The sequence below is a fragment of the Anolis sagrei genome, chromosome 4, assembly GCF_037176765.1.
Source record: "Anolis sagrei isolate rAnoSag1 chromosome 4, rAnoSag1.mat, whole genome shotgun sequence".
Taxonomy (NCBI): Eukaryota; Metazoa; Chordata; class Lepidosauria; order Squamata; family Dactyloidae; genus Anolis; species Anolis sagrei.
In genome coordinates this window covers 113,026,924-113,051,298 of record NC_090024.1, presented here as the reverse complement: position 1 = coordinate 113,051,298, position 24,375 = coordinate 113,026,924, and the positions used below count along the sequence as shown (strand labels likewise).

The following is a 24,375-nucleotide window of genomic DNA, read 5'->3' as shown; positions in this document are numbered from 1 at the left end:
AGAGTCAGACATGACTGGACTTAATGTCAGGGGACAACCTTTACCTTTTACTACTCTGGATTATATGGCACTGTATAAAATCCTCACTGGACTGGATTATATGGCAGTGTGGACCTATTCCAAAGCAGATATAGTGAATTATCTGCCTTGATCTTCTGAGTTATATGGCTGTGTGGAAGGGCCCTTCTGTGGGCTCCAAATGTAATTCTGCAGAGTGTACATACAGCCTGAGAGGGAGGGAGGGGGGAAGGCCTCCAACAGAGGGCGGGGCCTCGCGACTGATTGACAGGAGAAAGTCCCGCCCCGGAGAGGCCGGGAGGCGGGCTGGTTTGAAAGGCAGGCGGCGGCGGCTATAGCGCTCGAGGAGGGAGGTGCGGGCGGGCGCAGCAAGGACGGTGTCGGAAAACGCTGCGTGGCAGCGCCCCCGCCGCTTGGCCGAAGCGGAGCGGGCGGGCGGTTTGTTTGTTTGTTTCCTTCCTTCCCCCTCCTTGGACTTCTCCGAAGGAAGACACGACGGCGGCCATGGAGGAGCCGGCCGGGGGTTAGCAGCAGAAGCAGAGGCGGGAGGAGGGAGCCTCCTTTCGGGCAGGACTTGTTGAGGCCTCTCCTTCCCTTCCCTTCCCCTTCATGGCCTTCATGATGATGAAGAAGAAGAAGTTCAAGTTCCGCGTGGAGCTGGAGCTGGACGAGCTCTCCTCGGTGCCCTTCGTCAACGGGATCCTCTTCTGCAAAGTGCGGCTCCTGGACGGGGGCAGCTTCCACGGGGAGTCCTCCAGGTGAGGCGGCGCTTCTGAGGGGAACACCCCCGCCAAGATGGCACTCACCTCAACACCTCAGCAGGCATCCAAGGGGAAGGTGGGTGGGTGGCCCACTGCCTCCTCCTCCTTGGCACTACTCATATAAGACAGGAAGGGTCATCCCACCCAACAGTGGGACTCACAAACACACACCTATATACCACACATACACTATATATACACATACATATAGAAACATATATACAGACAGACATATAGAAACATACAGCCACACTTGCATACTTGTTTGTACAGGTGCACACGTAGTCATCATCATATACACACATACACACACACACACACAGTCAGATATGTAAACACACACACCATATAGGAACATATTTTTATATAGCTTTATATACACACTCACAAACACACATATATACCATACATACATACTCATATATATATATATATATATATATATAGGTTCATCCCACCAAACAGTGAGTGTGGGACTCACAAACACACACATATATACCACACATACACTATACACACACACATATACGCACACATATACATACACATACAATACATATAAACATATATAAACATACAGCCACACATACATACTTGTTTGTACAAGTGCACACATAGTCATCATCATACACACACACAGTCAGATATGTAAACACACACACCATATAGGAACATATTTTTATATAGCTTTATATACACACTCACAAACACACATATATACCATACATACACACACATATATATATATATAGGTTCATCCCACCAAACAGCGAGTGTGGGACTCACAAACACACACATATATACACCACACATACACTATATATATATATACACACACACACACATATATACGTACACATATACATACACATACAAAAACATATATCCATATAAACATATATAAACATACAGCCACACATACATACTTGTTTGTACAGGTGCACACGTAGTCATCATATATATCTATATACATAAAAATGTAATGTTAGTTTGTGGGATGAATATAACTCAAAAACCACTGGGTGAATTGGCACCAAATTTGGACACAATACACCTATCAGGCCAACGAGTGACCAGCACTCATAAAAACACTGAAAAACACAAAAGAAGGGACTTAAAAAGCCACCCCCCCAAAAAAATACATTACAATGCATGCATAAAACCACACATATACAAATATACACATATATACACATACAAAACACATATACACAGACTGGACCACAGCAACGCATGGCAGAGGACAGCTAATGTATATATATATATACACACACACACACATATACACACCCAGTCAGATATGTAAACACACACACACCACATATAGGAACATATTTTATATAGCTATATATACATACTCACAAACACACATATATACCACACATACATATATATATACAGCCACACATATAGAGAGAGACATACATACATACATACATACATATACACACACAAACATACCTTTTTATACAGATGTACACATAGTCATATATATATACACACACACACAGATATGTGAACACACATATATACACATACACACACACCCCACATATAGAATCTTATTAATAATAATAATAACATATCTATATACACACATACACACTCACAAACACAGACCTATACCACATAGCTCTCTACGTGGGGCTGCCCTTGAAGACGGCCCGGAAGCTTCAGCTGGTCCAGCGTGCGGCAGCCATGTTACTAACTGGAGCGGGTAGCAGGGAGCACACAACGCCCTTGTTGTCCCAGCTCCACTGGCTGCCGATTTGCTACCGGACCCAATTCAAGGTGCTGGTCTTGGCCTACAAAGCCCTAAACGGTTCTGGCCCAAAATACCTTTCGGACCGCATCTTGGCCTACGAGCCCACGAGGACCTTGAGATCGTCTGGGGAGGCCCTTCTCTCGATCCCGCCTGCGTCACAGGCACGGCTGGCGGGGACGAGGGAGAGGGCCTTCTCGGTGGTGGCCCCCCGGCTGTGGAACACTCTCCCGGCACACATCAGACAGGCGCCCTCCCTCATGTCCTTTCGAAAAAGCCTTAAGACCTGGCTGTTCGAGAGGGCATTTAATTAAGTGCTAAGCAACAACATTACGGTAATGAGAACTGGAATGGTATAAGGAAGATGAGACTGGCTATGATTCTACTAAGAGACGAAGCGGATTTTTATGTAGTTTGTATTTGTCGTATAGTTATATGTTGTTGATACTGGCCTTTGTAACTGTCTTTTTATGTGTACTGTACACCGCCATGAGTCGCCCGTAAGGGCTGAGAATGGCGGTTAATAAGTGCATCAAATAAATAAATAAATAATAAAATAAATAAATAAATAAATAGTCGTCTCTCTCTCTCTCTGTATATATATATATATATATATATATATATATATATATACACACACACACACATACATACATACACACATACACACTCACAAACACACACCTACACCATGTTGTCATCTCAAATATATATACACACACATACACGCACCGAGTCACATATGTAAACACACACACATATAGAAACATATTTTATATAGTGATATATACACACAAACACACATATATACACATACTGCCACACACACATATACATATGCACACATAAACATATATATATATCTATATATATATACACACACACATACACAGAGAGAGAGAATCATATAGGTATAGCTACTTATAGATATAACCACGCACACAAGATATACAAGCATACACTTCTGCTTTTTATTTGGAAAAATAACAAATTGGCTCTCAGCCATGTGTGTGTATGTGTATACATATATTTAGGCAGTCCCCAAGATACGAACTAAATAGGTTCTGTAGGCTTGTTCTTAATCTGGATTTGTCAGTTAGAACAAGTACATTTGTAAGTGTACCTCCAGCAATATATATTATATTATATTATAATTATATATATATATGCATGCTTTGGATAGCATAGAGAAGGGTATTTGTTTTGCTGTCTGTGCTCCTGTTAGAAAAAAAAAACAGTTTCACTTTTGGTCCCTGTGATAACTGGATTTTGAAAAATGTGGCTTGTTGTGATAACAAGGATTGGGAACAAAGCTTGAGTGGAAACCCCTTTTCCCCATGATAACTCCTTCAGGAGTGAATTTCCCTACTGAAAGATAGATTTCTCTCATTCACTGTTGTCTCAATCCCCTTTGTAATTATGATTTGTCTGTCAGTCTGATGTTTGTAGCTCAGGGACTGCCTGTATAAAATTTGGTAGACATTCCCTCTCCTGACCAGGAAGGAAAAACAGTGCCTCTGTTATAGATAAATAAAGAGTGCTATAATTTCTGCTGCTGAATTAATTCCCAGAGACACCTGTTAATGTTTATAAGGTGCCACAGGATGCTTGTTTTTGTGTGGCCCAAGACATTTTAATACTGTTGAAAACCTTGATTGTTTTAATGATATCGTTTTGAATGGTTGTACATCACCCTGGAAACCATTCTGGCAGAAAAATAGCCAAAATCCAATACATAAATAGGTTCATTTCTGTGCCTCTTCTCCCCTCCTGATGCAAAATACGGGTTGTCTCCCAAAAATGTATGCATCCTTAACAGTTTTTAATTATGGATGTGTTTATTGACTTTTTCTGAAAATGTATACATTTTTAATTGGATTAATGAGAAACTTTAAGTGAGGGTTGCAACTCTATTCTTTGACAACATGAGCAGTGCATTGCTGCTCGGGGACAAGAATTTCAGCACCTTACATAAAATTATAATTTATTATGCAATTTGTAACTCTTGATTAAATCACTACGATGACATTTAGGGCCCTTGCACACAGCCCTGTATCCCAGAATATCAAGGCAGAAAATCCCACATTATCTGAATGTGGACTCAGATAACCCATTGCAAAGCAGATATTGTGGATTTTCTGCCTTGATATTCTGGGATATAGGGCTGTGTGGAAGAGCCCACAGTCTTTGAAATAAATGTATTTATTTAGCCTTCAAATTTATTTTTATTTTAAATAATTTTAAATAAGCACCATAGCTTATTAAATGTTGAAAGGAATTTATCAGTCTTTTTGAAGGACACGTTATATATTTGTTCCATTTTCTTTATACTCCCAAGAAAGTGTGGAGTGGGGATTTGTATCTTACAGGCCACTTCTACACTGCCATATAAAATCTAGATTATCTGCTTTGAATTGGATTATCTGGCAGTGTAGACTCATATAATCCACTTCAAAGCACAAAGTGGCCTCGGAGATGAGTTTGTATTAAGTTGAGATCAAAGCTCTTTAGCATGATTCACTTTATATTTCCTTTCAATGCCAGAGATGATTTCCCATGGAAGTAATGCAGTAATCAAATTGGTATCTCCATCCATGTACAGAGTGCATGGGAAAATCAAAATCATGGAAGGCATTCAGCATTGGAGCTGAAGTTTCCAGGCAGATTTGAACCCCATAGCAACTGGAAGTATACCTGTGCATATTCGTTCATGTACACCTGTATACAGACAAATGTTGAGGCCTGCTAGCAAGAATTGCTTAACAACTACTACCACCTCCACCTCCTCCTCCTCCTCTTCTTCTTCTTCTTGTTCTTCTTGAAACACAACAAGATGAGTCCACAGCAGACACTCTGCTGGCTGTTGTATTGGATCACACACCGGACACTTCCCAAGTGTCTAGGACTGTGTGATGTATCAGCGAATAATGCGTGCAGATCCCAGTAAGGTGGCAGATGGTAATCTTGTCAGCGCTGATTGTGTTTAAGTGCAGGCCAAGGTCTTTAGGCACTGCACCCAGTGTGCCGATCACCACTGGGACCACCTTTACTGGTTTGTGCCAGAGTCTTTGCAGTTCGATCTTTAAATCCTCATATCGTGTCATCTTTTCCAGTTGTTTCTCTTCAATCCTGCTGCCACCCGGGATTGCAACATCGACAATCCATACTTTGTTTTTCAAACACGATCGTGCTCCAAAACTCTGTCTGTCAGAATCCGGAAGTCCCAGAGTAGCTTGACGTGTTCATTCTCTGTAACTTTTTCCGGCTTGTGGTCCCACCAGTTTTTTGTCGCAGGCAAATGGTTATTATTATTATTATTATTATTATTATTATTTATACCCCGCTTGTCATTGCCAAGGACTACGCCTGCATATTACAGAGTACTCTACAGAGCACAGCATGATTTCTAATCTTGAAGGGTTCAGAAGGTGCACTTTTGCACATTCATCTGTGCCTGTGGCATTAGTCAGAACATAAATCCTAGAGGCCAGCAGGGTTAATAGTTGTGGTTGACATAAGTAGGTCTATCACGGACGAATATAAAGAAACAAAGATTAAATCAAAGACTAATCATATGCCTACTTAATCCCAGGTAAGCCCCGTTGAACACAGTAGAATGCATTTCCGAGTACACATGTACTGGTTGGCGTAAGGGTAAAGAGCAAGAACAAAAATCATTAATCAAAAACATGCTTTTTTTGTCATAGCAATATGCTGAATACACACTTAAAGAAATTATACCAGCATTAAAATATATATATAAACTCAAAATTAACTAGCTGTCCCCTGCCATGCGTTGCTGTGGCCCAGTCTGTTGATCTGGAAAATAAAGTAATGAGAAAGTGTTGGTTTCTAATATATGTAATGTATTTCTGCTTGTGGGTAAACAGCATTTCTTGCTGTTTCTTTGCCAGTGTTGATGTCTAGTTTGCCTACTTTGGAACAGGCAACATATCATTGTCCTTCTTTAGGGGTCCCTTTCAAATCTTTGATACTGCATCCGTCATATACATATATGTGTGTCTGTGAATGACTGGATGGCCCTTTGTCAGGAGGGCTTTGATTATATTTTCTTGCCTTGGTGAAGGGAGTTGGACTGGATGACCTTAAGGCAGCATTTCCCAACCTGGGAAATAAAGTCACGGGGAGGGAGGTCACGAGGGGGGGGGGGGGGGGTCAGAAGGGTCACCAAAGACCACCAGAAAACACAGTATTTTCTGTTGGTCATGAGGGTTCTGTGTGGGAAGTTTGCCTCAATTCTGTCGTTGGTGGGGTTCAGAATGCTCCTTGATTGTAGGGGAACTATATGTCCCAGTAACTACAACTCCCAAATGTCAAGGCCTATTTTCCCCAAACTCCCATCTGTGTTTCTATTTGGGCATATTGAGTATTCGTGCCAAGTTTGGTCCAGATCCATCATTGCTTCTAGTAAACAGTGCTCTCTAGATGTAGGTGAACTACAACTCCAAAACTTAAGGTTAATACCCACCAAACCCTTCTAGTGTTTTCTGTTGGTCATGGGAGTCCTGTGTGCCAAGTTTAGTTCAATCCCATCATTGGTGGAGTTCAGAATGCTCTTTGATTATAGGTGAACTATAAATCCCAGCAACTACAACTCCCAAATGACAAAATCATATTTTTTTTAAAAAAATAATCTTTATTACTTTTCATAAAATACAGATAGTTCAAGAAACTTTTAAGTTCGTAAAAGTTTCTAACTGAGTGGGGGATAGCAAGAGGGAAAAAGAGGGGATAGTAATATAGATATAATAGAGAGTATCTAATTTTGTCCTAATTTTTTGAGTGATGGTCACTCCTTGTGTTACGAGATGTTTCGTTGCCAAATTTGGTGTGATTTCGTTCATTGGTTCTTTTGTTTTTAAGGTACTCATTACGCAAGGAGCATTTATATATATATAGATTGGTGTTGTTTCAGAAGTATTATCTGTGTGGGAATTTCTATTCTGTTTATGGACCTCATCATACATAGAGCATCTTAGTCTTCTTGCTTCCTTCCGGTTTTTTTTGGGGGGGGGGGGGTAAACCCCAGAATTCTGCAGGAGGGGGCCATTAGGTTTAAAGTGGATAGATGCTCTAGGTGTGATGAGGTCCTGTTTCATAAATGCGTAGTAGTCATTCTTAACATCTACTATGTGAGACTTTACCATTTCCCCTATGTTCTATAATTGTAACTGGGTTATGAAAGACCTGCCTTCAGATACCAGTTTATGGAGATATGTGATCTCCCATCATTCAGTGGTCTCATTTGCTTTCTTTGACAGGGTTCTCATGAGAATGCAGACTTTCTGATGTCTCTTAAACAGGCTTTGTACATTGGTATCAGTAAGAACAGCTAAGTCTATATAGAACTATAAAGTAGGATTACTGAGAACTCGTGATTTGTGAACAAGCTGCAGGCTGGTGCCTTCCTTTGCTCCTGTTGGCTATTGCAACTGTTAAACAAACCAGATATAGTTTGTTTAGTGGTTTCGTGTTGCTTCCTTCATCAGATAATAATAAATAATAATAAAACTTTATTTATACCCCGCCTCCATCTTCCGAACAAGGACTCAAGGCGGCTTACATGAAGCCAAGCCCTAAAAACATATACATAAAGACAAATAAAACTAAAACACCAATAACAATACATTAAAATAAGACAGTAAACCAGGGGTCCTCAAACTTTTTAAACAGAGGGCCAGGTCACAGTCCCTCAAACTGTTGGAGGGCCGGATTATAATTTTTAAAAAGCATGAGTGAATTCCTATGCACACTGCACATATCTTATTTGTAGTGCTTAAAAACAATACAATAATTAAAAATGAAGAACAATTTTAACAAATATAAACGTATTAGTATTTCAGTGGGAAGATAGGATTATTGTTGTTGTGTGCTTTAAGTCGTTTCAGACTTAGGTTGACCCTGAGCGAGGGCCGGGTAAATGACCTTGGAGGGCCATATTCGGCCCCCGGACCTTAGTTTGAGGACCCCTGCAGTAAACAATATAGAAAAAATAAATTAAAAAATAAAAATAATTCACAATAACGATGAGCGGGGCCGCATGTACAAGATAAAATATTAGAACTCAGGTGAAATAGAAGTGGAGTGGAGCATAATTATTTTTGAATGATAGAATTGCAGTCCAGAGTGTTTTGAAGCAATAAGCCACGAAATTGCAGTTTGAGTAACATAGTAATCCATGCATTTTACTCTCTGTTTCATGTCCCATGAGTGGCCTGCAAGATGCCCATCCATCCTACATTTTAACTTTCAATAAGCCATCTTAAGCAGCTTTCACGTAGTCCAGGAAACTGTTGAATAGACTTTGCAGAGATGCCCTTTGCAGGCTGGAACGCTTTGCACTAGGACTTAATTCTGGAAGGAATTGAGCTGGCACAGCATAAAAGGCACTTTTATGCTTAACTGCAAAAATACCCAGCTTCCTAAGAATTACACGTGGCTCTCATAACTTTGCTTTGACCCCACTTACTTTGTCTTCTCCCCCACATACATATTAGTAACCCCGTAAAGTGCTAGAATGTGGCCCTCAGGATCCTTCTCAATTTGATATGTGGCCACAAAATAAAAAACATTTCCCCGTTCCTGTTTTTTTAGCATTTGTGCTAGGAAGGAATGGCATGCTAGGACATAGGGGGAGGAGGAATGCATTGCTTTTACCTTAAATAAGTCAGCATTCTTCATAATTTACTGTATATACTCGGGTATAAGCCAACCCGAATATAATCCGAGACATCTAATTTTACCACAAAAAACTGGGAAAACATATTGACTCGAGTATAAGCCAAGTGTGGGAAATGCAGCCACTACAGGTAAATTTCAAAATAAAAATAGATACCAATAAAATTACATTAATTGAGGTGAAATGTTTTTTAATATTTACATAAAACTGTAATTTGAGATAAGACTGCCCAACTCTGATTAAATCATTACATATCTCCAATGCAAATGTACTTACGTATCCTTCAAACAATAATAAAGAGAGTAAAATAATAAATATAATAATAATAATAATAATAAAGTAAAATAATGGAAATTCAATAATCACAGTAATAATAGAGTAGAATAATAAATGTAATAATAGAGTAAAACAATAAATGCAATAATAATAAAGTAAAATAATAAATGTAATAATAATCATAAATAGTGTAAAATAATAAATGTAATAATAATAATAATAGGGTAAAATACTGTAAATGTAATAATAATAGAGTAAAATAATACATGAAATAAAAATAATACTAATAACAGAGTAAAATAATAAATAACCTTGACTCGAGTATAAGCCGAGGGGAGCTTTTTCAGCCTAAAAAAGGGGCTGAAAAACTAGGCTTATACTCGAGTATATACAGTAATTTATTTCTCATGTAACTATCTTCCATGGCTGTATATGGGTTTGGTTTTTGGAAAGGTGTAAAAATTTTAAAAATACAGTCTGCTTAATTTTTTTTGTAAACTTTGAAATTAAATAAGGTTATAAAAATAAGTTATATAAAACTAAGAATTATGACATTTTGGTTCTCTTCTGTGCCCACTTTTACATGGAGTGTGGCCCTTTTTCATGTGCAAATTATATATCTGAAATGCAGGACTTCCATAGTCTGGTCTATCCCTTGTAATGCTTTGTGAATGTTTGGTTTTATTTTGGCATTAAGGAGAATTACATTTTGCCCTTCTTGAGTTGCTTTTGTATGCGGAAACTGGCAATGCAGGTGGGAAAAGGAATGTTGGAACCAGCCATTCTGTAGCGTTCTGCAGTGCTGGCATAATAATGGTGTTTTATGGTTAGGTTCTCATCCAGCAGTTGACAAGTGCTTCTTTCCTGGCACAGCAAATAGTCTTAAAATGACAGTGCTGCATTGTAGGCTAATTACTTTGGCATCCAACCTTGTTCAGTTCCAGATCTGTAATCTTAGATGTGCTGTGCAGTTGTAAATTAAATCGCAACATTTTTTTTAATTTGAAAAAGGAAGTTCTTTTCTCTTTCAAACATTTCCAACTAAGTTTAGTATCACTTATTTCTAAGATTGTACACAGAATGTGAAACCAGAATGAGGACTCTATATCATGTGGCCCTCCGAATGTTGCCAGACTACATTTTACCATAATCAGCATAGCCAGCTGTATGGGACCATGGAGTTGCATTAATCTACATCAAATACACACACACAAAAGGAGGGGGGAGGGGAGGTTCTGCAGACTTTTAAATCCAAAATTAACAATATGAGAAGCCTATGTATATTACAGTACCAGATTCTGCCTGAACTTTCATGTCAAACACAGCCAGTTCTGGTTAGTATTGAATAGGAAACCACCAATTAATATACCAGGTACTGTAGAATATATTGGGAAAACCAGGAATCTCTTCAGGCTTTTGGAAATGTGACCCTGTTGTAGATTAATTGGCATTCACAAGGCATATGATCTTCCTTAGAAGAGTTAAAAACCCGCTTGAGTCAACTTTCTCCTGCTCTAACTGACTTCTACTGACTGAACTGACTTCTGACTTCCAAGTGACTCAAACCTCAACAAACTTCTAACTGACTTAACTGACTCCAACGGATTTCAGATTCAAACTCATTCTAAAACAGAGTCTCACTCTGAACATTTCTAAGATCAGGGTCACATGGTCTATAGTCCCTCCCACAATCTCTAACAACATAGAATTAAGCGGAAAACTGCATACCAATGTATACATATAATATACAGTAAGCAATCACAATTCTTTGTTTTCTGGCGTAGACGACTACTTTTTAACCCAGAAAAATCGGGCTTGACAATCTTATACGCCAGGTGTCATCTTATAGGGTGGGTACTGAAACTTCCGAGCCGGACTGGAGAATCTGCGGTTGCCGCATATGGTGGGGGGAGCCCAAAAACAGCAGGGGCCACATCCCCGCCATATGCGGTGGCTATGTGAAAGCATCAAGGATGGCGCTGTACAAGTACGGTAGAGAAAAATCCGCTCACCAGGATTCATGGAAAGAAGTGACTTAATGCGGTCCTGATGTCGAGGTGAGGGGACGCTTCACTGGGAAGGTATAAATGAAGGACGGAGCAAGCTGCAGGTGTCCAGGACACCCGGGCTATGGAAAAAAGAGATAGAACGGTGCTGTGCTCAGAAAAACGCTCCTCTTTCACTTATCTGGCCTGCCCTTGTATCCTGTTACCGTACCTCCTCCTCTGCCTCTCAGATCTCACTTCTGAGGACTGCAGTGAAGCAGCACAGGTGCGCATGTGCAAGATCTGAGAGGCAGAGAAGGAGGTGCGGTAATAGGAAAATTACCACAATGAAATGAAATCTGATTGGTTTTTTTAAAAAAAAATTATTTAGTGTACGTTGGAGGAGGGGTAGTCTTATACGGCAAGTATATCCCATACTATATTTTAACTGAAAAAGTTGGGGGTTGTCTTATACACCCAGCTATCTTATACACTGGAAAATATGGTATATGCATAACAAATAACTAGTATAGGGGAATTGTAGAAGGTTGCTATTTCCAAACATATATATTTCGGAGAAATGAACAGACAATCCATCTCTGTATTCCTTACCTAAGGAAATCGTATAAGAAGTTTGTAAGTTTACAGGAAGGCACGTACATGCATAAAAAACAATATGTAAAATGAAACCGCCATGCATAAGTAAACAAAAACATTTTGTATCCTTTAGTTGAAATTGCAGGGATAACTTTTTCTCGTGTTTTCCATTTGCATAGCCAAACTTACTGTGTGTGTGTGTGTTAACATGACAGCGGATAACTGCTGAGACCAGCTAATCTGCTTTACTGTTTTCTGTTTTGTTTTTCACACTTTCTTGTTAAGGGATTCTGAAAACAGAGTTCTGGTGTTTTCTTTGCCTGTTATAGGCAGGCGCACACACAGCCACACTAAGGCTAAATCTGTACAGGGACTGCATAGTATCTCTGCCTTGGCTTGAATCTTTAACTGCCACACACACCTCAGTTTGGCAAGCCACACAGTACCCTCATTACATAGCCACATCAGTGCAAGAGGCTTGATTTTTGGTTTTTGTATTGACTACATGTGTTCGTTGCATTAGTCCAATGGGCGACGGCCAGGTTGTTAACTGGTGCTCCTTACAGGGAGAGGTTAACCCTCCTGTTTAAGGAGCTCCACTGGCTGCCATTCATTTTCTGGTCCCAATTCAAGGTGCAGGTATTACCTACAAAGCCCTAAACGGTTTGGGACCTGCCTACCTGCGTGACCGCATCTCTGTGTACGCACCCACACAATCTCTTCGTTCATCTGGAGAGGCCCTGCTCACGATCCCACCTGCATCGCAAGCGCGATTGGTGGGGACAAGGGATAGGGCTTTCTCGGTGGTGGCTCCTCGACTCTGGAACTCTCTCCCTAACGACATCAGGCAGGCCCCGTCGCTAGCAATCTTTAGGAGGAGCTTGAAAATGTGGTTGTTCCACTGTGCCTTTCCAGAATAAGGAAACTCCTAGCATTATGTCCCAATGCACTTTATCAGAGATCCAGGATATCTGTATGCCCATCCCCCTCCAAACACCCCACCTTGTCATGCCCAGCACTTTTAATTTTAATTGTTACATTTGGCCCGGCCATTGTTTTTAATTGCGTCATTGGGTGTTGTTAATTGTTATTATTTTGTTTTTTTGAGTTATTGTGTTGTTGTTGCTGCTGCTGTTTTTATTGTTGTATTTGGGCTCGGCCTCTTGTAACCCGCACCGAGTCCTTTGGGAGATGGTAGCAGGGCACAAATAAAGGTTTATTATTATTATTATTATTATTATTATTATTATTATTATTATTGGCTTATTCCTGGTCACACATCTACAGCATTCCTGGAATGCATGCACAAACTGGAGTAAGTTCCTATACTCTCCCAGCTCAAAACTACTGTATTGTTTCCTGCAGATACGTTGTTAGGACTTGGTAGAAAAAAAATCTTTTTTTTCCTAACCCTCCTGCACCATTCTCCCAATACCAATGTTGTAAAAATCCCTCTAGTTCAGTGGTTCTTAACTTGTGGGCCGTAGTACACGAGGATGAAAATCTGGTCCCTGAGCCTCCTTCCTATTTATGTATTTCATTTATTTATTTTATTTCCGCTCCTTTTGCGCCGCCTGCCACTCCTTCCCTGTCACTGACCATGGCATATGTTCTGTATCAGAAACTAGAGCTGATGTGGTCTATCCATGCAATTTTCGGAATCAGCATCCCAAATTGAATCCAAAGTTGGCCAAAAACCGATTCGTAACCCTTTTGGTACTATTGTTAGAAAGTGGTCTCTGGTCAAAAAAAAGTCTGGGAACCACTGCTCTAGTTAGACAGAACAAGAAGAAAATACAGACCGACCTGGCATCAAAAAACTTTATAAGAATAGCTTTCTATAGGCTTTCTAAACTGAACTGTTGAGTGTCTTCACTATCTCTGTATTTTTCAGTCTTAGAGTATTTACATAGTTGTCAGCATACACATGAAATCCATAGTTAAGTGCATTTTCTTGTAGAAGTATGATAATTGATGCTATTTCCTGTCAGAGGCACATTTTCTTGGCAAATGGCTTCAATTTATTTAGTGCAGCAGAGTAAATCCAGCTGTGGAGAACTTTGCTGAATTCCCCTTTGCCGTACTCAAGAGAACCGTCAACTCAGTGCTTTTCTTTGCAGGCAAATACACAGAAACCTGCAATACACAGAAGCCAAGTAATAGTGTTTATTCCTCATGGTGTGCACATATGAGAAGAAAAATGGGCAAATCCCCCATTTCAAAGACTTTTATACTTGTGTTATACTTTTTCCAGAATAAAGTGTGCTGAGAGAAATATTAAGCCTCAACAATTTTTTCGTGTTTGTCACAAGCTTGACTGAAATATTTGCCTTTGAAGATGGAAATACCATCGGCATTGCACTCTGGAATATAATTGGTTCCTTTTCATTCTCCAAGACAAGATCAAAAATTCTGTATTTTATGCATTTTAACAGACCCATTTTCCCTCGGCAGCAGTGCTTTTTTCTCAGCTTTATCTAATGCTTTGTTACTCTCTGTAAGCTTTTAAAGCTGAAACATGCTGGCATTTAGTCCCATCCTTTGCCCTTTCCATCATTGAAGGGTAGCACTTGAGAACCTTTCTGAAATTAGATTTGGCCATATGACTGAAAAAGGTTTATCCTTGACATAGAGAAACAAGACATAATAGATCAAAAATCTGATGATATTTAAAAACAAGCACAATAAATGAAGTTGAAAGATATGTCATTTCTTGTAGTAGTCTTTAAATACTTTATACGCACACGCAATTGCATGTGCGTATTATTTATATGCACACACAACTGCATGTGCGTATTATTTAAGAATTTGTGAATGAGAAATTGAAGTGTGTTGCATTGGTTTGAAGAGAAATGCTTATGTCAGGAGTACAGTACACTGGAGAAGTTGCATTACAAATCTCTTACCCTAACAAGATAAAGCATGAGGACAATTTATCTGTCATCCCCTTCTAAATTAAATATGTGTCCACATGCTAACTATGTGCCATCATAACTCTGTCACTGGAGAGACATATAAAATTTCGCTTAACCTGCATGAATCTCTTGGTTTCAATACTTGAAAATAATATTAGGCTTTGATATAGCACTTTGAACTCTGAAGTACTTTAGGTAGGCTGGGAAGTGCTTTAAAACCTATGTACAACAAATACTTGCATATTACATACTAGCTGTACCTGCCACGCGTTGCTGTGGCCAACCTTCCCCCCCTCGTTCTCTCCTTCCTTTCCTCTTTTTCTTTCCCTTCCTATTTATCTTCTTCTTTCTTCCATCTCTACATTTGGGAGTTGTAGTTGCTGGGTTTTATAGTTCACCTACAATCACAGAGCATTCTGAACCCCACCAACGATAGAATTGGGCCAAACCTCCCACACAGAACCCCCATGTGGGCCACAGCAACGCGTGGCAGGGGACGGCTAGCGAATAAATAAATAAATAATCAGGAAACCTGACGATATCCCATAGACTAGTGGTTCTCAACCTGTGGTTCCCCAGATGTTTTGACCTACAACTCCCAGAAATCCCAGTTGAAGGCCAAACATCTGGGGACCCATAGGTTAAGAACCACTGCAATAATAATAATAATAATAATAATAATAATACTTTATTTATACCCCGCTACCATCTCCCCAAGGGACTCGGTGCGGCTTACATGAGGCCAAGCCCACAGTACATCAATAACAAAAGCAATAACAAAAACAATCAATACAATACAATTAATATAAATCACATAAACAATAAATAGTAACACACAAGCATTTAAAAAACAATGGCCGGGCCAAGTGTAATAGTTTAAAATTTTAAAAAATAACACTGTGCATAAACAAGGTAGGATATAACTGGTATAGGGTTTTCAAAGAGAAATGAGAGAACGCAGTCAGTCCTAAATCAGTGGTAAAATGCATTTTGAGGGCATATTGCTGAGAGTTTTCCTTATTCTGGGAAGGCACAATAGACAATCTGTTACCAAATAACAATGGAATGTTTTTACACACACCAGTTATATAACCCTATGTAACCTAATCTCGGGGTGTCTGAGGCTGAAAAAATAAAAACCTGCTTTCTTCCATTCCAGAAGATTTGGAGTTATCTCTGAACCACTGAAACCATTACATCCCATTCAGCCCACTGTTTTACAGAATAGTCCATATTTTTGCCATTATTAAACATACCAGTATATTTTGACATTTTAAAGAATTTACAAGAACCTAAAAAACTTTACTTTTAATGTATTCAGAAACTCACAATAAAAAAGAACTTTATCATACTTTACATTTTAGCATATTTTAATGACAAGTTTCTCTAAAGAACGGTTAGGAGGGAGAAAAATCCTTCAGGTATGCTTAAAAAGACATTTGCAGTCGCAACATGAAACTGCTACCTTGTAATATAAGCAGCAACCACTTTCTTTCCTAATGTGTCTCAATGAGTCAAGCATTTGAAAACCGTATTCTTAGTACATAGTAGAAATTACGTTCTAAGGGTAATTGAAAGTTGACTCACAATGGAATGTTTGCATCAATATGCTCTTTTGTACTATTGTCAAGTAAACTGTCATCTCTCTTCATTTCTATGGTAACCAGTCAGTATAAGTGCCAAACAGTTGGGAAGGATGAAAAAATATAGTACTTGATGTAAAACAGTAGCCTGCTTTTAGTTTAATCATATTCTGGGGGAAAACACCTTGGCTTGTGCTTCCACGTTGCATGAAATTTTGATTTGGTCTAGGTCAAGTTCATTGAATGGTAAAGGACTCTTTCTAAGTGCCTTGATGAGACACATATTATTGCAACACTTGATTTTGATGTTTTATCCTGGAGCTTTTACATGTTTATACCTATAAAATAGGTATGGGGCTTTCCTTTAAGTGACTCTGAGTGGGGTTGAATTTAGAATAAAGAGTGCAGTAATGGAGGGTCCTGTCCTGCAAGTGTTACTCTATACCTGATTTTCCTAAATTGAAGAGCACACTGACCAAAGTTGAAAGCAACAACAGAGGTTTATTTGCAGTCTGGCCAGAAGGAATATGTGCAAGGCTAGCACCAAAAATACATACATAACCATGTTATACAGAGACATGAGGCTTTAGATGGCCCGAAAATTCCAATTGGTTCAACAAGCAGCAGCCAGATTATTAACTAGTGCGAATTACAGAGAGCAGTCAACCCTCCTGTTTAAGGAGCTCCACTGGCTGCTGTTTATTTTCCGGGCCCAATTCAAGGTGCAGGTCTTAACCTACAAAGCCCTGAACAGTTTGGGACCCACCTACCTGCGTGACCACATTTCCATCTACGAACCCGTACGATCTCTTTGATCTTCCGGAGAGGCTCTTCTCTCACTCTCTCTCACTTGCAGGGATGAGAGAGAGGGCCTTCTCTGTGGTGGCCCCCCGGCTCTGGAACTCACTCCCCAGAGATATTTGGCAAGCCCCCACGCTGGCCATCTTCAGGAGGAATCTGAAAACCTGGTTATTCCAATGTGCCTTCAATTATTGAATGTAAGATACTCCCTGACCAAACTTTGCACAAAATGTCCTTAGAAGCACTTTATTTTATGGTTCGTGCAATTAAATCCTCCTCATTCCCAGATCCTCCTCCTTATAACTTATATTGTCCTATCTCCCAGTGTTGTAAAAATTTTATCGTTCAATTTCTCCCTGCCCAGTGAAATCTAATGTGTTTTTAATGTTTGATTTTTATATTGCTGTGTCGTTTATTATGTTGGTTTTGCATTTTATGTAATTTTTGGTGCTACTATGTTTTTGCGTTATATTATGTATACTGTATTGATGGGCATGGCCTCATGTAAGCCGCAGCGAGTTGTTGTTGTTGTTGTTATACACTTGACAGCTATTCAAACCTTCCCAATCCACATACTCCTTTCCCTGATTGGCCAAAAGGGAGGCTGGCTTGGATCTGTGCCCCGATTGGCTGGTGTTTCAGTGACATTGCCTCCTCCAGGTGAAGATTCCCTGGCAGAGGGGATGGAGGAGGATTGGCCTGGAGAAGGCCACTCAGCTGTTGAGGGGCAGGTCTCCTGGGAAGAAGCAAGCCATGGTCTGTTCAGTTGGAAGCAATCAGCTGGGCAAGTATCAGCCGGCAATTATCAGATCTTGCAGAGGAAACTGCAAGATCTTTCAGAAGAAACTCACATCCTGGCTGTGGGATCGTTTGCAGAATAGACTGATTTACTGGTAAAGATAAGGTTTTAGTGGCCGCAGTGGACTGATTTGGATGATGATTTGAACCGGCAAACTGTTTTAATGTATATTTATAACTGTTTTTAATGTATGCTAATTGTATTTTATGTTTTTTTATTATATTGTGTCGGCATCGAATAGTTTGAAGCCGTCCTGAGTCCCTCTTTGGAGGTTGAGAAGGACGGGGTATAAATGTACACATAAAGTGTTATTATTATGTTATTATTATTATTATATAGAAATGAGGGGGTTTGTTACTGTTGGTCTGTCACAAACCTGCGGAGGTCCCACGGAAAAGGAAAATAAAAACATTTCATTTTGTTTGAATTTGGTGTCCATGGCAAACTACAAATCCTTGGGGTGGGGGTGTGTTGTTCAACAACATGAGGAGAATCTGAATTGCAATTCTCAGCTTCTCCAAAACTGATCCTTTTTCACCGGGGCTATGGCTGGGAGTCAGCTGCATTAAGATCACTACTGACCAAAAGGTCATGAGTTCGAAGTCAGCCCGGGTTGGAGTGAGCTTCCAACCAATTTCTGTCGAACTTCGCAGCCCGAAAGACAGTTGCATCTGTTAAGTAGGAAATTTAGGTACCACTTATATGGGGGGGGGGGGGGCTAATTTAACTAATTTACGAGGCCATAAAATATCCAGCAAGCATGCAAAGAATGAGGTAGTACTTCATCAGTGTCACAAGTGAACTAAATTGATACAGCTTCAAAAAAACAATTTATCTAAAAACAGCCTAACCTTTGCTTTTAATTTCCATCAGTAGAAATTACTAATTTCATTGTTGTGTGACACACTGAGCAGATTAGAAGTAATGCAAACTATGTTTATGCACAGAAGTATTTAACAAGGAAGTAAAACAATAGAATGAATGCGAAACACCTCAGTTTATTGAAGTATTCTTGCTAGTGGTGGTGAATTTTTCAACAAGCATTTATTTTTTTAATTGACCTCTTCTCTAGAAAAGAAACAGAATAAATATTTACTTGCTGGTCTTCATTCTTTTTTAATGGAATGATTCTGGAGGTTGCTACCATACTATAATTTCCTTTGAACAGACTGTCAGGCAGATTTCAAATTTCAAATGAGAGATATTGACAAGCTGGAAAGTGTCCAGAGGAGGGCGACTAAAATGATCAAGGGTCTGGAGAACAAGCCCTATGAGGAGCGGCTTAGGGAACTGGGCATGTTTAGCCTGAAGAAGAGAAGGCTGAGAGGAGATATGATAGCCATGTATAAATATGTGAGAGGAAGCCACAGGGAGGAGGGAGCAAGCTTGTTTTCTGCTTCCTTGGAGACTAGGACGCGGAACAATGGCTTCAAACTACAAGAGAGGAGATTCCATCTGAACATTAGGAAGAACTTCCTGACTGTGAGAGCCGTTCAGCAGTGGAACTCTCTGCCCCGGAGTGTGGTGGAGGCTCCTTCTTTGGAAGCTTTTAAGCAGAGGCTGGATGGCCATTTGTCAGGGGTGATTTGAATGCAATATTCCTGCTTCTTGGCAGGGGGTTGGACTGGATGGCCCATGAGGTCTCTTCCAACTCTTTGATTCTATGATTCTATGATTCTATGACCTAAAGAATGATTTGTTTTACTGGCCATGAAAATTCGAGGTGTGCTCAGCCCCTTTTTCCAGGGCAAAAGCATTCACCAGATCATTATATGTGCACTCAGAAGCTTTGCCTTTTTCCTCGACCTGAATATTGGCTGTGGCATTTGTAAGCTGCAGACTCAGAAACCATTGCTTGTTACAACCTAGATTTCAGTGACCTCATTATATCAATTCGTTTGTTTGACTGCCAGCACAGGAAAGCCAGGGATCTTTTTATTATGTTTCTTCCCCAAACTGATATGGGGTTTTCCCCTCTCTCTTTCGCTTTCACTGGAGTTCTTCATTTCTCGGTCTCTGTCTGCATTAATAAAGGAGGCTAATGGTCTCTGTGTTGCATGGTCCTTTGGGGAGTTGACAGAGTTTCATATTTTCTTCACACATCATTAGATGCCAAAGCTCTTGCAGAACAATTTTGATACTATAAGAATTCTGGGACCAGGCTTTTGGACAACAGACATAGAAAGCACTTTGGACATGGAATTGGATATGGAATTGACTGGAATGATGATATAGCTATTAATACCATTTTTTACTGTTTTAATGAATGTTTTACTTATTGTTTTATTTGTTATTATATTGCTCTGTTATATGTAGTGGCATTGAATTGCTGCCAAATGTAGGCCATCCTGAGTCCCCCTTCGGGGGTTGAGAAGGAACGGGATAGAAATAAATAAATAAATAAAATTTTGCTAGGACTGATATAGCTCTAAGATCCACCACTTAGCTGAAGCCGTAACAAATATAGAAGAAAAAAAGTATCATGAAGAACTTTTGAAAAATGTATTATTTGAAAACATTATTGATGCATGAACAAACCTCAGGTATATGACCTAGGATTTCTGGAAGATTGTATTGTCAGAACACAGACACCTTAAAGGGCCAGACTCAGATTTAGTTCCAAAATAGTTTATTAAACAAAGAAAAAAGGACTCAGAGACACTTAACTCAGTGTCTCTGGTCAAACACACAGGCAAAACCAGTTCTGGTGCAAAAAGGAAACTGAAGCAATAATCCGGATTATCCAGAGAAAAGAACCGGATTATAACAAAACGCTCTGAAAGTCACACAAAATAACACAGTGGGCGACCGGTTAACAAACAAAGAAGCCGCAGCGAAGAAAGCGTAGTCAAATGAAGTCCGAGATCAAAGCAAGCCAAATTCCAAGATAGCGAAGTTCCAAAGTCCACCTAGGCAGCGACGAATTCAAACCGGTCCGAAGTCAGAGAAGGGGAAATTCACACTCACGAGAATCCAAGCCGAGTCGAAGCACACACGAACAGAAGTAGTAACCTGTAGATCCAGGACCCAATGCCAACACGAGACAGGCAGCGACAAGTGCCCAGTGCATGGACATAAACCAACACCTTGCCTTCTGCAAAGATTCCCCATTTCAGAGCCTACTTTTATTTTACACATCATCATCCAAAGATGAGCTGATCTCCGTCCGTCATTATCTCTTGCAGCTGTTCTTGATTCCACACGTGAACTCCTACTCCCATCCCTCCAACTTCTCCATCTTCTGTCAAGACTTAGACCCCCCCAAGTCTCAGATGTATCTCCCAGTTGCCAATCCTCATTACCTGAGAACCCCATAAATGTGTCACTAGACATCGGCTCAGCACATACATCTTGTACCTCTTTTACCTTAGTCCAGTCCAATGTGTCATCCTCATCACTCCCAGACCCATCACTCCCAGAGAAACCCACAAATGATTCTTCATCTGTGGGAGCAGTAAGTATATCCCGGATCCTCTTCCTCTGTCACTCTTCATCCGACTCTTGCTACTGAGTAACCCTCTTTGTTCCCCTATTGCCATCCATTGTATCTCCTTCCTCTCCCTCACTCATTGACCCTTCGTCTCAAGAGAACGCTTCGAATGAGTCTTCATCGGTAGGTGCCTTAAGTATATCCCAGATCCTTTTCCTTTACTGTTCCTCATCTGACTCCTGCTCACAAGTATCCCTTTTCCCCCTTCTGGCATCCATACTACTGCTTGCAACGTTACTTACAGGCTCTACTACAACATGTATACTATTCTTGTAATGTGAAGTAATCATGATAAGAGATAGGAGTACAATTTTTCACATTCTTTTTCAATGAGTCAATATCCATCCAAACAATAGCTTAATCATACCAATCTTTTTGCAGGAAGTATTGTGTGTATATGTGGTGTGTATACTCACATACATATACTGTATTTCCTAGCCACGAAGAGAATTTTAATTCTCACCCAAAGTGAGAATAGCATAAATACTGAAAACTAAAATGTGTCAGTTTTGTTTCTCTGCACCATACTTTGCTGAAAGTTGCAGGGAATATTTCTTGTCCCATCTGTTTTGTGTTTTTAAAAACACCATCTGACAATGCTGTAGAATGCCAACATTATAGGTCTGATTTTTTTTTGTAAATTATATAACTCAAGGGACTCTGGGCCACTAAAATATTCCCGTATAGTTCATGAGCTTGAACGTAGAGTGGCTTTATTGTACTTTGTAATGTGTGTGTGCGCGTGTGTGTGTATCAGGTCTACGGTTAACTCCTTGGGTTGTTGTTTTTTTTTTAACCTTCCTAGCTATTTAGCCATAAGACTGTACATTGTGTTCTTGACAAATGCAAGGCACAGTTTTTTTCTCTTTCAAACACTCAAATTGCAGTTTTCTGAAAAGGAAAATAGGAATTTACTAATGGCTTTGTTTGAGGGGAAAATAAATAAGTCTGCATCTCCAAGACCCAGTGTATTCTGAAACCACACCTTGTGTTAGAATTGCATCTCAAAATACTGTATGCTGTGTGCATTTAAGTCACTTCTAACTTATGGCAACCCCAAGATGAACCTATCAGAGACCCACTGGATTTCCATAGCCAAATGGAGATTTGAACTCTGGTTCCCTGAAATCTTAATCTTGACACTGAAACCACTGTACCATGTTGTCTCTCAACATACTCACGTATAATAGTTGTTAAAACTCAGCATCATCAGAGGGATTTATTTGATTTTGAAATTAAAGATGAACAATTGTAGAAATGGGAGGTGACAAGCACCCTGTCTGGGCTAGCTTTGTTTTAATTGTTCACTTTTTCTGAAAAATTTCAATTTCTCTGTTCAATACCTAATGTTTTCTCATTTCTATGATTTACAGGGAAGTGGTGCAAGCAAACTGTGTTCATTGGAAGAAGAGGTTCTTATTTATGTGTAAAATGAGTGCAAGTACCACTACAGGGATTTTGGATCCCTGCACCTGCAGAGTGTCTGTGCGAAAGGTAAAAATTCTTTTCTATCTGCATTGTATTTATGCCGTGGCAGAGTTCCCTTAAAGAGCTGCCAGCATATACCATTCATTGACTCTATATGCAAATTCTGACTTGAATATGGTTAAGTATACATTTCTACTTGTCTTGCATATTTATGTATGATTCCATGTTATTTTTTGCACTTCACATTGAGTACTGTATAACTAGCCGTCTACAGTGCTCTCTGGATGCAGGTGAACTACCACTCCCAAACTCAAGGTCAATGCACATCAAACCCTTCTAGTGTTTTCTGTTGGTCATGGGAGTCCTGTGTGCCAAGTTTGGTTCAATTCCATCATTGGTGGAGTTTAGAATGCTCTTTGATTGTAGGTGAACTATAAATCCCAGCAACTACAACTCCCAAATGACAAAAATCCAATTTTTTGAGTGATGGTTGCTCCTTGGGTTAGTAGGTGTCTTGTGGCCAAATTTGGCGGCAATTCATCCATTGGTTTTTGAGTTATGTTAATCCCACAAACGAACATTACATTTTTATTTATATAGACTAGCTGTACCCACCACACGTTGCTATGGACAACCTTCCCTCCCTCTTTCTCTCCTTCTTTCTTTCTTTCTCTCATTCCTTCCTCCTTCCTTCCTTCTCTACCTCTTTCCTCACTTCCCTCCCCTCCCCTCCCTTTTTCTTTCTCTTTCTTCCTTCTCTACCTATTCTTGGACTTAACTCCCAGCAGCCCTCCTGATTGTTCTATTTACCTACTATCTATCTCTATCTAATCTATATATCTTATCTATCTGGAGGATTGCTGGGAGTTGCAGTCCAGGAATAGGAAATACGTATGGATTTGGATGTGCCCACAGAAATCCAAAGAGAAGCAAGATTATGGCTTGGAAGCAGTGGATTTGGAACATCCTCCTCCAATAAAGGGCCTGGTCTAAGGGATGCTGGGAGCTGTCATTTTTGCACATGCACTGTATTGTCATTTAGCTTTTTTGGGTTTTTAAGTCCCTTCTGCTATTTTTTGGGAGGGGTTTATGAGTGATGGTCACTCGTTGGTCTGTTAGGGGTGTAATGTCCAAATTTCATGTCAATTCGTCCAGTGGTTTCTGAGTTACGTTAATCACACAAACGAACATTACATTTTTATTTATATAGATGTTAAAAGTTTTTTCACAAACTGAAGCTTTTAAAAAGATTCTCTGTTG

The 24,375-nt window shown here is 39.8% G+C and overlaps 1 protein-coding gene across 1 annotated transcript in view; it reads left to right on the top strand.

Annotated features, from left to right (window-relative positions):
• Positions 1-341: 341 nt before the first annotated feature.
• The window catches only part of EEIG2 (EEIG family member 2), a 43,060-nt gene continuing 19,026 nt past the window's right edge, over positions 342-24,375 (top strand). Inside the window, exons 1-2 of the mRNA XM_067467579.1 lie at positions 342-776; positions 23,061-23,181. Of these exons, the coding sequence (XP_067323680.1) occupies positions 628-776; positions 23,061-23,181 (270 nt within the window). The 5' untranslated portion in view covers positions 342-627. The remainder of the gene's footprint in view (positions 777-23,060; positions 23,182-24,375) is intronic.